Source organism: Falco naumanni, chromosome 17 (genome assembly GCF_017639655.2).
Source record: "Falco naumanni isolate bFalNau1 chromosome 17, bFalNau1.pat, whole genome shotgun sequence".
In the NCBI taxonomy this organism is placed as follows: domain Eukaryota; kingdom Metazoa; phylum Chordata; class Aves; order Falconiformes; family Falconidae; genus Falco; species Falco naumanni.
The window spans coordinates 1,567,101-1,579,884 of NC_054070.1; the positions used below are offsets into that span (position 1 = coordinate 1,567,101).

General features: G+C 52.0%; 1 protein-coding gene across 1 annotated transcript in view; it reads left to right on the top strand.

Moving 5' to 3' along the window:
• Positions 1 to 4,368: 4,368 nt before the first annotated feature.
• The window catches only part of PKP1 (plakophilin 1), a 42,443-nt gene continuing 34,027 nt past the window's right edge, over positions 4,369 to 12,784 (top strand). Inside the window, exons 1-2 of the mRNA XM_040616627.1 lie at positions 4,369 to 4,674; positions 11,855 to 11,955. Coding sequence (XP_040472561.1) covers positions 4,473 to 4,674; positions 11,855 to 11,955 — 303 coding nt within the window. The 5' untranslated portion in view covers positions 4,369 to 4,472. The remainder of the gene's footprint in view (positions 4,675 to 11,854; positions 11,956 to 12,784) is intronic.

The following is a 12,784-nucleotide window of genomic DNA, read 5'->3' on the forward strand; positions in this document are numbered from 1 at the left end:
TGATGTTGTTGCTCATCAAAGGTGGGACCTGGGATGTGACTGGTTGGCAGGGATGTCCCAGCGCGGGGAGGGGCAGAAGGGACAGCCTGCACCCTCAGCCTTGATAGCACTGAGTCTGGACCTGCTGACGGGCACCTGCAGGTTCCTGCACAGAGCATTAAGAGTGATCTCCAGGCCACACAAGTCCTGCCCTGCTTGGTGTCCCCTGTGTGCGTTACATGTGCTATCTGCCACAAACAGGGGCAGCAAAAGCAGGGAGCCAGGAACGTGACCCCACAAGGTCCAGCTGACACGGGCAAGGGCTTGGCTTGCTCTCTAGCCCCAGGATGGTCAGGAGTGGAGCACAGGACACACAAGGAGAGGCTGGGAGAGATGGTTGGTTCAGGTTGAAGGGACAGTTTGGAGAGATCTTACAACTCTCTGCAGCTAATTAACTGGAGGATGCAAAGAATACGGACCCAGATTTTCTGAGGTGCATGGGGACAGGAGGAGATTGACTGGAACCATCTGGGACACGGGAAATTCCTCTTAGATAATGGGGGGAAAAAATCACCATGAGGATAGTCAAATACTGGGAGAGAGGCCAGAGAGGCTGTGGGATCTTCATCAAACTTTAACTGGACAAGGCCTGGAGCAACTGGGTCCTGACCCAGCTCAGCAAAGCTGTTCCTGCTTTGGGCAGAGGGTCCGTCCCTTCCTGCCTCAGTGATCCCATGTTTCTGTTAGGGCAGACCTTAACGATGGGTTAACTTTGTTCCCAGGTACTTTATCTCCATTATGCAAGGCTTTCATCTTGCTTAGCGTAGCCTTGCAGCTGCTCTCCCTGAACTGTCCTTCCTTTTCAGCGATTTCCTGGTTTCCTCACTTAAGCTCCCATCCATGGTGGGAGATTTCTAGGGCTTGGTGAAGCCCACCTGCTTTGCCAAGGGGCAGCCCATGAGCTGGTCAGTGCTGTCACCTTTTCTTCCTCCCACAGCAACACCGCAAAAAACATCTCAGTGCCACATGTGCAAGGAGTGCAGGGAAGGTTTCGCTCAAGAACAACCTGCCCACATGTCTCAGCAGGCTTCTGCATGGCTTTCCTCAACTTGGCAGTTCCATGCTTGCTTTCAGCTGGGTCCTGGTTACCCTCTTGGATCTGGGCTCTCCATCTGCCCTGTTCCTGTGGCGCTTTCGGGTCCCACAGGAGGAGAGCCTTTCGTGAGAGGCAGAGCGAAACTAAGGTTTTGCAAATCTGAAGAGCAGGTTTCCTCCTGGAGAAACCTTGCCAGGTGCTGGGAAATCTCAGCTGTGCCAGGGTGAGGCTGAGTCATCGCTCAGAAAATGGCATTATCCTGGGAAATACAAGAAATTCCCAACACCTTTATGTCTGTCCCTCCTGGTGACCACCCGCCCTGAGGAAGAAGCAACCCTAGTTGCTAAGAAGAACCAAACACACACAGCAGGACTCCAGTTTTGGGGGCCAACTACTATTTTCCTCCCGCAGATTTTATAGCGACCTGTAGACACTTTCAGCTGGGGAGCGCCTGACAAGTTTGAACAGCAAATCCTGCACGGCTCTGGGAGCAGTGTTGGGCCAGAGAGCCCTTTGATTGCGATCAGCGAGTTGGCAGGATTCCCAGGAACTCATACAAAAATGCTTTGAAGAGGCCAGATGCACAAGGCGTGTCCCGGTGTGGGGTGCGGAGCGGTGAGTCACGGCATCGCCATGCGATGCTCGGTGTGCACACATGCAGCCGTCGGACCGCAGCGAAGGCCCCCGTCTCCCTCAAATCACCGATTGCCTATTTTTTGGGGTTTGTTTTTTTTTTTTTAGCCTCCCATCTTTGGCCGATTGCCCCCCGAATTGGGCACAGGTTTTGTTCCCCTTTCAGCCTTGCCCCGCTGCTGCCTGTGAGCTCCAGACAGAAAGGCAGACAGGGAATTTGCTCCAGGCGCTGGTAGGTGCAAGCCGTGCTGCTGCGCTGGTGCTGCACTGGGCTTGCTGGGGATGACACTCACCATGCCCTGCTAGGTAAGCATCCCCAGCCCGTGATTCAGGGCAGAAACAGCAGTTTGCATAGAAGTGCAACAAACTCCTTTGTTTAAATACCTTTTGCTCTCTTAGATATGGGGCTGGAGTCTCTTGTAGGAACCCGGGAGATTCCCTGCCTTGGGCTAGCTCGTGCAAACTCGCCCCAAGAAACTCTTGTTTCTTGAAAGCCTCTGTAAGCTCCCTGTCCCCAGCTCCACAGCCCAGCTCAGCATTTTGGGCAAGTTGTGAAAGAGGGCAGATGCCAGAGCCAAATGACGGGATGTGATAAACACTTGGCTCTCCCGTGCGGGGACAGGGTGAGGGCTGTTCCTTGCCGGCGGGGAAATGACATTACAGGTTTGCAAGAGCTGGGCACTTTGTTGTGCAGAAGCCATCTGACGCTGACAGCCTGTCATTGATTTGCGAAAACATTGTTTGGCATCGATAACAAGCTTTCAGGAGAAACAAGTAGGACAGAGGAAAAAAACACCCAGGTATTGCTTTGCTGTTCCTTACCTGGACTGGGAGCACACAGACTTATCCCTACTCCGTGAAATGCGCAGGAGCAGCAGAATATCCTGCTCCATCTCACTGGGCATCAGCCACCCCTCATCCTGGCTGGCCTTGCCTGGGCATGGTCTGAATGTCCAGGCTGGTTGGGTGATGGAGCGGAGCGAAGCCGCTGCATCCCTTGGGTGAAGGATCAGGAGATGTGGGGAGAGCGTCCTACAGGGGATTACCCTTTAGTTGCTCTAGTCCTGTCTCATCGACAAAGCTTGGGTTTCTGCTGTGGTGTTTCACCGAAGGAGCATCCTGGAGCATCAGAAGAGGAAGATGCACTACATCCATCTTCCCCGAGAGCACACCCTGTGCTTCCTGATACTGCTCTTGCACCTAGGAAATAGGAAATATGGCACCTGTGTGCTCACAACCCACCAGCAAAACACAAAATCTGATGCATGGGAAAAATAAAGTGCTTTCCCACTGCTTCCAAGGAGGGACCAAGCACCTGTGAGCTGAAAGCGCCAGGCCTGTGGGCAGCCAGACCCTGGGCACTGATGATTCTCACCAGTGAGAAACTCCACAAGTGCCCTCCACAACAGCACCCTCCACCCAGCAGCGCAGAGGAGCCTGCTCCTCCTGGCCCTTCTCCGGGCTGTGTGCTGGTGCAAGCACCCGGGACCTGGTCCTGGGGGGGCCAGGAAGCCTCTGTCCTGATGCCCTCACCTTGGCCTCCCTCCTGGTGGGATTTGTGCCTCTTCTCCTGTATCAGCCTCCTGTGGCTTGGCAGGAGCTTTGTCAGCGCTTGCTGTGACCTGAAACTGGTCACACCAGCGCTGAGGTGTTCGGTTCTCTGCAGACGAGTTGCTGCAGTGTGGCTTGGCAGAGAGAAAAATTCTCTGCTCATAACCTGGCATGTCATTTCTTGTACAGCCACTTTATCTTCTATTCTGCTTGTAAAAAGTCTAATTTTCCTCTGTGCTACCCTTGCAAAGATCACCCCAGCTCTTTACCTGGCAGCTGCCCTGATTTCTGCATAGGGCTGTCCCTGCAAAAAGTGAGACCCCTTTAGGAAGAGGTCTCACCCCCATGGACACAGAGCACCCTACAGTCAGCAGGATCCTCCATGACCCCCACTTCAAGTGCTCTGCAGGTGACCTTGCAGTCCTGGGCTCGGCGGGGTGGATTTGCAACCTGTGCAGGCAGGGGAAGCTTTTTGCAAATGGGGAGCTGGACACATTGTGCAGGGGGCATCTTGGTGGGATGGAGGCTGGACCCCCTGGCAGGAACGGGTCTGCAGGCAGCATTGCTCCTCTGACCAGGGCATGTGCAATGCTGCCTCCTAATAGCAGGGGCATCCCCAAGCTTTTGGCACCCAGACACCACTTTGATCCAGTTTGGACTAAGGGGAATAATAAAATAGAAGGTGTGCAGGCTGTGTGGGAGATACTCCAGCCCTCCGGCTGCCAAAGAGCACCGTTTCCTACCCAGACCCACAAAGCCTTGCCCACGAGCCCTTCGTGGTGAAGGGGACGGTGATGGCCACCTCCAGCCCTCACACCTCCCAGCCTTGCCTGCTCCCCGCTGGCACCCGCCCGCCCCGTCGACCCTTCCCTTTGGGCACAGGCTGGGGGAGGCAGGTTTGGGCCGAGGGCAGCGGGGAGCCGTGTGCCCTGCAGCGGCAGCGTGGGGGCTGCAAGCGAGCCGCGGCGGGGAGCGTGTGGGTGTGTGCAGGCAGGGCTGTATATCCAGTCTGGCAGAGGGTGTGCCTGCTCACACGCTGGGGAGCCGAGCCGGGAGCAAGAGCCCTGAGACACCCTCGGCCGGGGGACGTATGGCAAGGAGGGGTTTGGGAGATTAACCCCAGCACGAGACGCTTTTGCTGTCACCTTGTGTTGTGCACGCTCAGGTGAAGTGCAGCCCCCTCTCCCCCCAGCCCCACGGTCTGCTTGCAGCCATGCTTCACTCTCCACTGAAAACAGCGTTGGCGTATGAGTGTTTCCAAGACCAGGCCAGCTCCACTCTGGCTCTGCCCTCGGACCACAAGCTGAAAACTAAGGGCACGGGAAAACAGCGGGTCCAAGAGCAAGTGATGATGACGGTGAAGCGGCAGAAGCAAAAGTCATCCGTGTCGTCGAGTGTGGGCCACTCCAACCGAGGTAAAATCCCACTGCGCTCTGGACAGCGAGGGGGTCCTGTCTGGGGACGGAGCAGATGCTGTGGGGTGCTTCTGTGGGGTTTTGTTTGTGAGGCACAGACCGGTTTGCGCCTCTCATGGGCTACCCCAGGCAGGGGGTGCTGATATTGCACTGGATGGAAGCATTAGGACAGCACGGGAGCTGGATGCATGGGCTCCCTCCTGGCCAGAGCTGGGCTCCTGGGAGCGCTGCGCTGCTCCGCATCCCTGAGGTGCTCGGGCATTTCAGTGTGGTGCCATTAACCACTTGTTCCTTGGCTCTAAAGCTGGAGTAGCTGCCTCATGTTTGCAAATCCTTCCTCTGTCAGTGCCCCCATGGTTGGAATCCTCCACCAGCCCTGTCCCTGTGGATGGCCAAGGCCAACAGCTCTGCTGTCCCGCCGCTCCGTGGGGAGCTGGCACCCAGTGTGCGGCAGGCGGAGGGCAGGCTCTGCCCGCCTGCGGGACACAGACCCAAGCTCGAGAATTGCCTCTGAAGCTCCCAACGTGTCTCCCATTTGTAGGCTGAGAAGTGTGGGAGCCTCCGGGACACCCCAGCTGAGCTGTAGGAAGGAGATGGCTTAGGAGGAGAGGTGTCCTTTCCTACCGTGCTGCCTTGCCTTGGCTCCGTGGGGATGCTCTGCGCTGAGTCCGTGCCAGAGAAAGCAAGCAGTCAGCTGAGTCCTGGAGCCAGGTTTCCTACTGGAATACCTTCCTCTTTGGGTCAAGGCTTGGCAAATGTTGGTTTTTTTTTTGCCATCCTTGTATCTGGAGAAAGCTGATTTGGAGGTGAACCCCAGCTTTCCCCAGCTGGAAACTGAAAACCCAGAGGGTTGTGACAGCCGCAGTGCAAAACCTCCTGGCTCTCAAAGGTGCTTTTGTCGGCAGCTTGCAGTGAGCTCAGTGGCCTGGTTGGGTTCCCTGGGAAGAGGATAAGCCCGAGACTCTGGGGGGGAGAGGGGTGCTGGGGGTGGGACTGGACCGTTCAGCTGTGTCCGCAGCGAGCAGCATGCAGAGGGGCATTTGCTGGAAGGCTGGGAGAGCTGCGTCAGCCTCTGCCATCTCTTTCAGGGGCTATGGCTTGCCCGGCAGCTTTTCCAAGCTGGATCGTGAGGCTGAATCCAGCGCTGGTGAGGTGTCATGGTCGAGACACTTGTTTTGGGCTGGTTTACCAGGAAAAGATGGGTGGCACTAGGCTGTGGGTGAGGGTGGAGGTGGTGCGCCCGTAGAAGCCATCCTGGCTGTACGTGTGGCGTTACTGCAGTGGAGGGAATAGAGCAGCTCCATGGTGGGCAGCGTGTGTGCAGTGACCCATGATGGGCACCGCCAGGAACAAATCTCTGCTTTTTCTTTTTGTGTGTGTTTGTGGACATAGACTCCAAGGGGCAAGTGGGGGACAGGGCAAGGAGAGCTTTCTTTTGTCACCAAAATGGAAGATGCACATCTCGTCCTGCCTCGGGAGGGCTCATTGCTTAAGGTGTTATGGTGCCAGAGCTGACAAAATAAAATACAAACCAGGATGAGACGAGAGGCTCTGGATGGGGACTGGGGCTCTGCCAGCCTCTCCCAGCGGAGGGGAGCAGGCAGAGAGATGTCTCCCACTGCTGCCCATCGGCAGGAAGGAAGGGAGGCAGAGGGGGATTATTCTGCTTGGAGAGGAGCCCAGGTGAAACCTCTGGGAAACTAAAAAAACCCAACAAATTCCCAAGCTGCCCGTCTCCGCTCGACAGGCTGAAGCTAAACCCCTCCTCCAGACACTTTTGGAAATGTCTGGGAATGGGAATTGCGTGGAAATGTGCAGCTCTGGTTTCTGTGTCCCAGGGAAGTTGAGTCACAACCAGCTCCCAGGAGCTGCCTCCAAACATGGGGCAGAGGCCACCCCATTCCCGCTGCAGGGAGGTTGGCCAGCACGAAGGTCCCGATGGCTGATTCACTCCGGCAGCTGCTCTCTCAGGCCATTTCTGGATGGAATCCCAGAAGGGCAAGAAGTTGCCATTTGTTCTTGGGGTTTTCTTCTGGGATGAAGCCCGAGAGGGTCAGACTAAGCTTTCAAGTATTGCTTTTACCGCTGTTGGCCCAAAGGTTAGCTGGGCAGAGCTAACAAAGAGCATTAATATTTCCTACAGACAGGCTACGTGGGTCGGGCAGGCGTGGATGTCTGCCTGTTCAAATGCTCCTTCAACACCAGCTACCTGCCTCCTTCCGTGGTTTCTCAGAGATGTTCCTCAAAGGCAGCACAGGTTGGGGAATTCACAAAGCCCCTTGATAACATTGAGGTGCTTTGCTCCCTCCCCACCCCGACGGTCTCCTGCCCGTGGCTGGTTAGCTCTTGGTCCGGGTCCAGCCATTTCTTGCTGTGTTTGGATCTGTGGTTTGAGCAGGAGCCGAAGCGTGGTGCAGAGCTTCTCCCAGCTTCAGGAATGGATGTGCCTGTGTACGTAGGATGGAGAGCATGAACATGGACCCCTCTTGCCTGTAGCAGGGATGGTGGTGTTGTATCCCAGCTGGAGTTTCTTTAGGGGTTCAACAGATGTTCCCTCCATGTCTTGCTTGTTGATTGATACATAAAATTAATTGGTTGTTTGCAGTCCAGTGAATCAAGGAGTTGTGGCCGCTCTCTGAAGGTGTCACCCAACATGTGCACAAGCCACAGCAGGGCAAGGTGAGCCGCTGGGGCTCAAACTGGAGCGCACTGGGATAGGGTAGTGAGCGGGAGCCTGGTGCAGGCAGCGCAACCCCCCACCCGCAGTGGGGGCTTTTCTCAGCCCAGCAGCGTGTTCCCAAGGGCAGCCACAGCATTCGGGGTCTGCAGAGTCTCCCCTCCTGGGGTTCTGGCTCTGGGGGTCTGCCTAGGACACACCTGCCCTTTCACCATGGGAACAGCTAACTGGATGGCTCCCTCTGAATTTGCAAGTAACGCTGTTTTCTAGGGAAAATGAATTTCCGTGGCACGGCAGGAGCAAAGGCCAAGCCGAACCAGCTCCTTGGAGCCAACGGGGCTCGTCTGCAAAGTCCTCTGGCTAAAGAAAAGGTTTGCCAGGGACTCGTCACTGGCTGGCAGGGTAGAGCAGGGAGCAAAGACCTGAGGAAACCCAGCCGTGGAGTGCCGTGTCCTTCTGCCTCACGGCTGAGCTGTGATGTGGAGGTTTGCTGCGCTGGGCGGATAGCCATCTGGCCTCGCTCTGACCTAGCTCTGACGGGGGGCATTGCTCTGATGAGAAGGGAAGAAGAGATGTTAGGGACAGTAAGTCTTTCGAAGACCTCTCTAACCTTCCTACAGCATGAGATGATTCAGTGAACGCCATCCACTCTTCCACAAACCTTAGATTATTAGTATAGAAAAACACCGAAACCCTTCAGCTCACAGGACAGAGGGCAGAAATGAAGCAAGGATCTCAGCTTCTGGGATTTCACTGACCCTTCTCCCCTTGGAAGCAGCCAGGCTTTGCTTTGTGCCTCCCACAGGCCCTCTTCTCTTTACTACGTTTTTCCTATGTTTAATCATCCTTATTGTTTTAAAGCCGTGCATAGTTCATTATTTAACTTGTCTAGCCTGTGCTACCAGTGACTGGTTCTTGTCTTGCCTTTCCCTGCCACAGATTAATATTTATTAACATGCATCCATTTCCACAGTGCTCCCTGTTAGCTTTATGCGTCTGGCTGAAGCCTTTCACCGTCGTGCTTGAAAAATGCCATTTTTAATGCCGTTCTCCTTGCCATCAGTCCCTTAGCTTCAAGGGGTGTGAAGCTGCCTTTGAAGACAGCAGTGAACTCATCAAGCACAGGCACGCTGGGCTGGATAGAAGTTGCAGTTTGCTCTGCAGTGATCCATAACCGCTACGGAGAGGAGGAGGAGAAGGAGGAGGGCCATGTGGGCATGTAGTGGGGCTCACAGGGATTGAGTGCAAGATCTTGCAATCCTTACCTGTTGTAGTTGGTTTTCACCCTTGGGAACTGTGCCACTGAAGAGAAATGAGATTTTAGATTGACCAGGTTTTGAAGGAAATGCCCTGGGGTAATGATGGTTTGGGGGCAGGGGAAAGGGGTCCCTATGACAGCCTAGCCAGCACCTGAGCAGCCCCTTAGAGGTATTTTCTGCCCACAACTACAGCTGCTGGGAAGCCTGTGCTTCATCCAAGGGATTCTCAGCCATGTCTTTTCTGCCTCCATCCCATCTGTTATCTGCTGCTAATACAGTGGGTTTAATTGGCTCTGTGTTTGTCTACGCGCAAGTGGGCACTTAAGAGACGTAAACAGCTGCTTGGATGACCACGAATGGGACACAGGCATATGGACATAGCTAGAAAAAAGTACCAAGGAGGCATCTCCCCCAGAAAGCATTTCCAGCCCCTACCAAAATGTTTTTTTTTCAGGAGATAGTCTGGTTTTATCCCAAGTTCTCAGGACCTGTGACCAGCTTATGTGGTCTTTACCCTTAAGGTGGTTGAAAAGAGGAACATCCTCCCTTCCCCTGAGGGCTGGCGATACACCTCCAGGCTGACTCTTTAGATGAACCAGGCAGAGAACCGTCTAAACTTGCAGGACTAAATAAAGATGATGTTTCCTTTAGCCACATCCATCAGAAAATTCCCAGGTTCTTCCTGGACTTTAGACTGAGCTCTCCAAGCAAAAAAATCACAGTCGTGTGGTGCCAGAAGTAGTCCCCAGTCAGCAAGTTGGCTTCAAAATGCCTTGAACATTTGAGGTTATATATAATTATGTATTTTTAAGCTCTTCTATACAAGTTCTTAGAGGTGAAGGCAACTCTTAAACAACTGAAGAACATAAACTTGCATGAACTGCATGGTCTATTGAATTCGGCCACGTCATGGTGAGTTTATACAAGAAAATCAGAGGTGTGCCTAAATTGGCTTATTTTTGGTGTCTCCTTGCTCAAACCCAAAGCCTTCAGCGCAGTGCATGGCAAGAATGGATCCTGAAAGGAGAAGTGTGGTCCCCAGGGAGGACCGGTCAGGTGAAGCTGTGAGTCATGCCCTTTCTTCCAACTGCTCATTCACAGCATGGGGCAGTGCTCCCAGGAGCTCCTGCCTGCAGTGAGGTGATGTTTGCACAGAACAAGAGGTTGGCTGTAAGAAGGAATTGCCAGGAAACTGTTATCATGGGGTTGTTTTACCTTTGCACTCAGAGCTGTGGTTCCTGGCTAGCTCTGTCCCCTGGCAAATCACTGGCCCAGACTTACCATTTCGAGCCCTGCCTGGCTTCTGCTGAAGCCAAACACTAATGCCCTGATCTGGAGTTCCTGGGAAAGCCCAGGGTGGAGCAGGGAAGCACAAGGTGAAAGGCACACCTGAGTTGTGCCTCCCGTTGCACGTCGATGGCCGTTTCCTTGCCTTATCAACAATTTCTGTGCAACTTCGTGTATATGAAGCAGTCAGGGCTGGAGCAATATCAATAGGGAGCAGTGCCCACCAAGTCTCTAGACTGGCAGACGAGGTCCTGTGGTTTCCTGCACAAGTGTATGTCTGTGAAATTACTCTGCTGTTGCTTATTCTGCATTCAGTGATGTTCTTCAGATGCTGCCATCTGTCCAGTCCTGCTCCTCTCTTGTTGACAATAGAAAGCAAATCTCATTATTTATACCACATCTACAGGAATCATCTTCCTGAGAAAATGCAAGAATTTTTAGCCACAAACCAAATCACCATAACAGGTTCTGGGTGCCTTAGGCAAGGCAATAAGCTAGATTTATTTGAAGGATCAGTGGCTGTAGAAGACCTGAGTGGCTTCAGGGCTTTTGTGGTCGAGCTTATCCAGTTTATCTAAGAGATGAGTCTTATCAAACAATCAGAGAGATTAGGATATTTCTGACATTACCCACCAGTTTAGGTGCATAACTTAAGACAGGTAAGTCCTGATTTTGTGCTTCGTTAGACATTCAGAGCTTCCCCTGGAAGTTAATTGGAGTATAGGGTTTGTACTTCCTCATAACGGGACTTGGGATGCCACAATTATTAAGCACTTTGAAAAATGTAAGTGAACGAACTTGAACTCTTTTTGGACCATCTCAAGGGGGTTAAGGGAATTCCAGTGTGGAAAGGGAATGACTCGCTTCATTTTTCTTGTAGTGATGAATGTAGCATTGAGTAAAATACTGTTAGGATGGATCCAGAGTTTACACTGCCAAAGGCTACGGAGGAGAGACAGCTTTTAGTAGGAAGAGCTTTTAGTAGGGCTGGGACAGGCAAATCCAGGCACTCTGAATAAAGCACTGAGAAACAGTAGAAATGGCTGGTGTATTCCTCTTGATCCAAGACATCTGCATCTTTACAAAATGTATCTGAGATCTCATCTCACAGATCTCCCCAGTGCCCCCAAAACAATGATGGAGCTTAATACATTCCCAGGAAAAGAAAGTACAAAGACACAAAGTGATCTTTTAGAGACGGAAGATTGAAATTTAAGGCAGTGCAATCAGGTGTTTTAGTGTTTAACTATTTCAGATCCCCGGGTGTTAAATATTTATCCATCATGTTTTGTTGGTTGAGACACAAAGTGATCTTTTAGAGACGGAAGATTGAAATTTAAGGCAGTGCAATCAGGTGTTTTAGTGTTTAACTATTTCAGATCCCCGGGTGTTAAATATTTATCCATCATGTTTTGTTGGTTGAATTAGTGAGCCTTGCTTGGGCTGCTTGTGTTGATGTGATTGTTAGCAGCCAGACCAGGAAAGCCAGGCTGGTGAAAGGGTTGCAGGTGGCTTTTGCTTTCAGACAAGTGGCAAATTTTATTTATCTCCAAGTCAGAGTAGAGGAAGTATGTTTCAGGGTCAGACCTTCCAGGATGTGTAGCACAAAATAGCATCCAGACCTTCTCATGCAGCAAAGACCTAAGGCATTGGCCCAGTTTCTGACCCCATCTGCCCTTGTCACACGTTTTGTGGTGTTTAGTCTTTGCTGAAAACCTTAGGCAGTTGCTTGTGGTCTGAGGGCTGGAGTTTCCAAGAGCTCTTCTGGAATGAACATCTATGAGCTGCCTGCAATGGCAAGAGCTCAACCTACTGCCTGTCTTTCCTGTGTCCCTGGTAAGGTTTCTAACTCTGTTATTCCTTAGTAACTAAAGTCACTGGAAAAAACAGCACTGTGCTCTGAAGGGGTGCCTGTGGGACCTCTTCCTCCTGCTGACTGTGCTTTTTCCATTTACAGGTTCCATGTACGATGGTTTAGCTGATGGTTACGGCTACGGGACATCCCGGGGCAGCTATTATGCCAAAACCCAGACAGGAAACAGCAGCTGGGGCTACCCGGTAAGATACTCTTTTATCTGGGGACTGTGGCATACTCTTGAGGTGACCTGTACAGCAAGCACCCTCTAGCAGAAGCAGTCATGTAGGAAGATCACAGCACTTCACAAACTTGCCAGAGAGGGATTGCACATGGCTGTGGCTATCTTAGAATGTAATTCAATGCAATGGAAGAGGATGATCAAGGACCCTATATCTATGTTGTATGTCGTTGGGGATTTTAGTGTGGACAAGATTTAGTTTGGTTTTGTGGATAAATATCCACACGGCGTAAGAGGTTTCAAGCTGTCTGAAGGATCAGTCATGAGATCAGACTCTTACAACTCAGTTCAAGTTCAGGGCACATCCATTGCTCATCTGCAACAGTTTCCATTTTTGTTTCCATGTACCAAAACTCCTCTGTGAACAACATTAATGTGGTTGAGCAGTGATGGTCAGGGGATTTGCTTTACAACTGTATTGCTATTCCCAATCTCAATGCTAGAGCAGACCTTTTCAGATTTTCTCAGAGCTTGGAAAAGAGGAGGTCCACTTCTCTCATGGTGATTTCCAAACAAAATATTACAGATTACCAGCAAAAGCACAGGTGAGGTAGTACTTGTCTTTGTGCAATCTGAGTTTATACATCCCACAGAGGTCCTGGTCTTGTCCTTGGTGACAAACTCTTGGTACATGGGAATCACTCCGGGCCAGTCCATCGTCTACTGGGACAATTTGTGCTTATGATGCCCCTCCACCTCAGACCTGTATTCTGTTCTGCCTTGGTTTTCATCAGCTATAATGTAGAAAGGAGCAATTCACAGATCTGGGATTTAAATACGGGAAAGAGAAA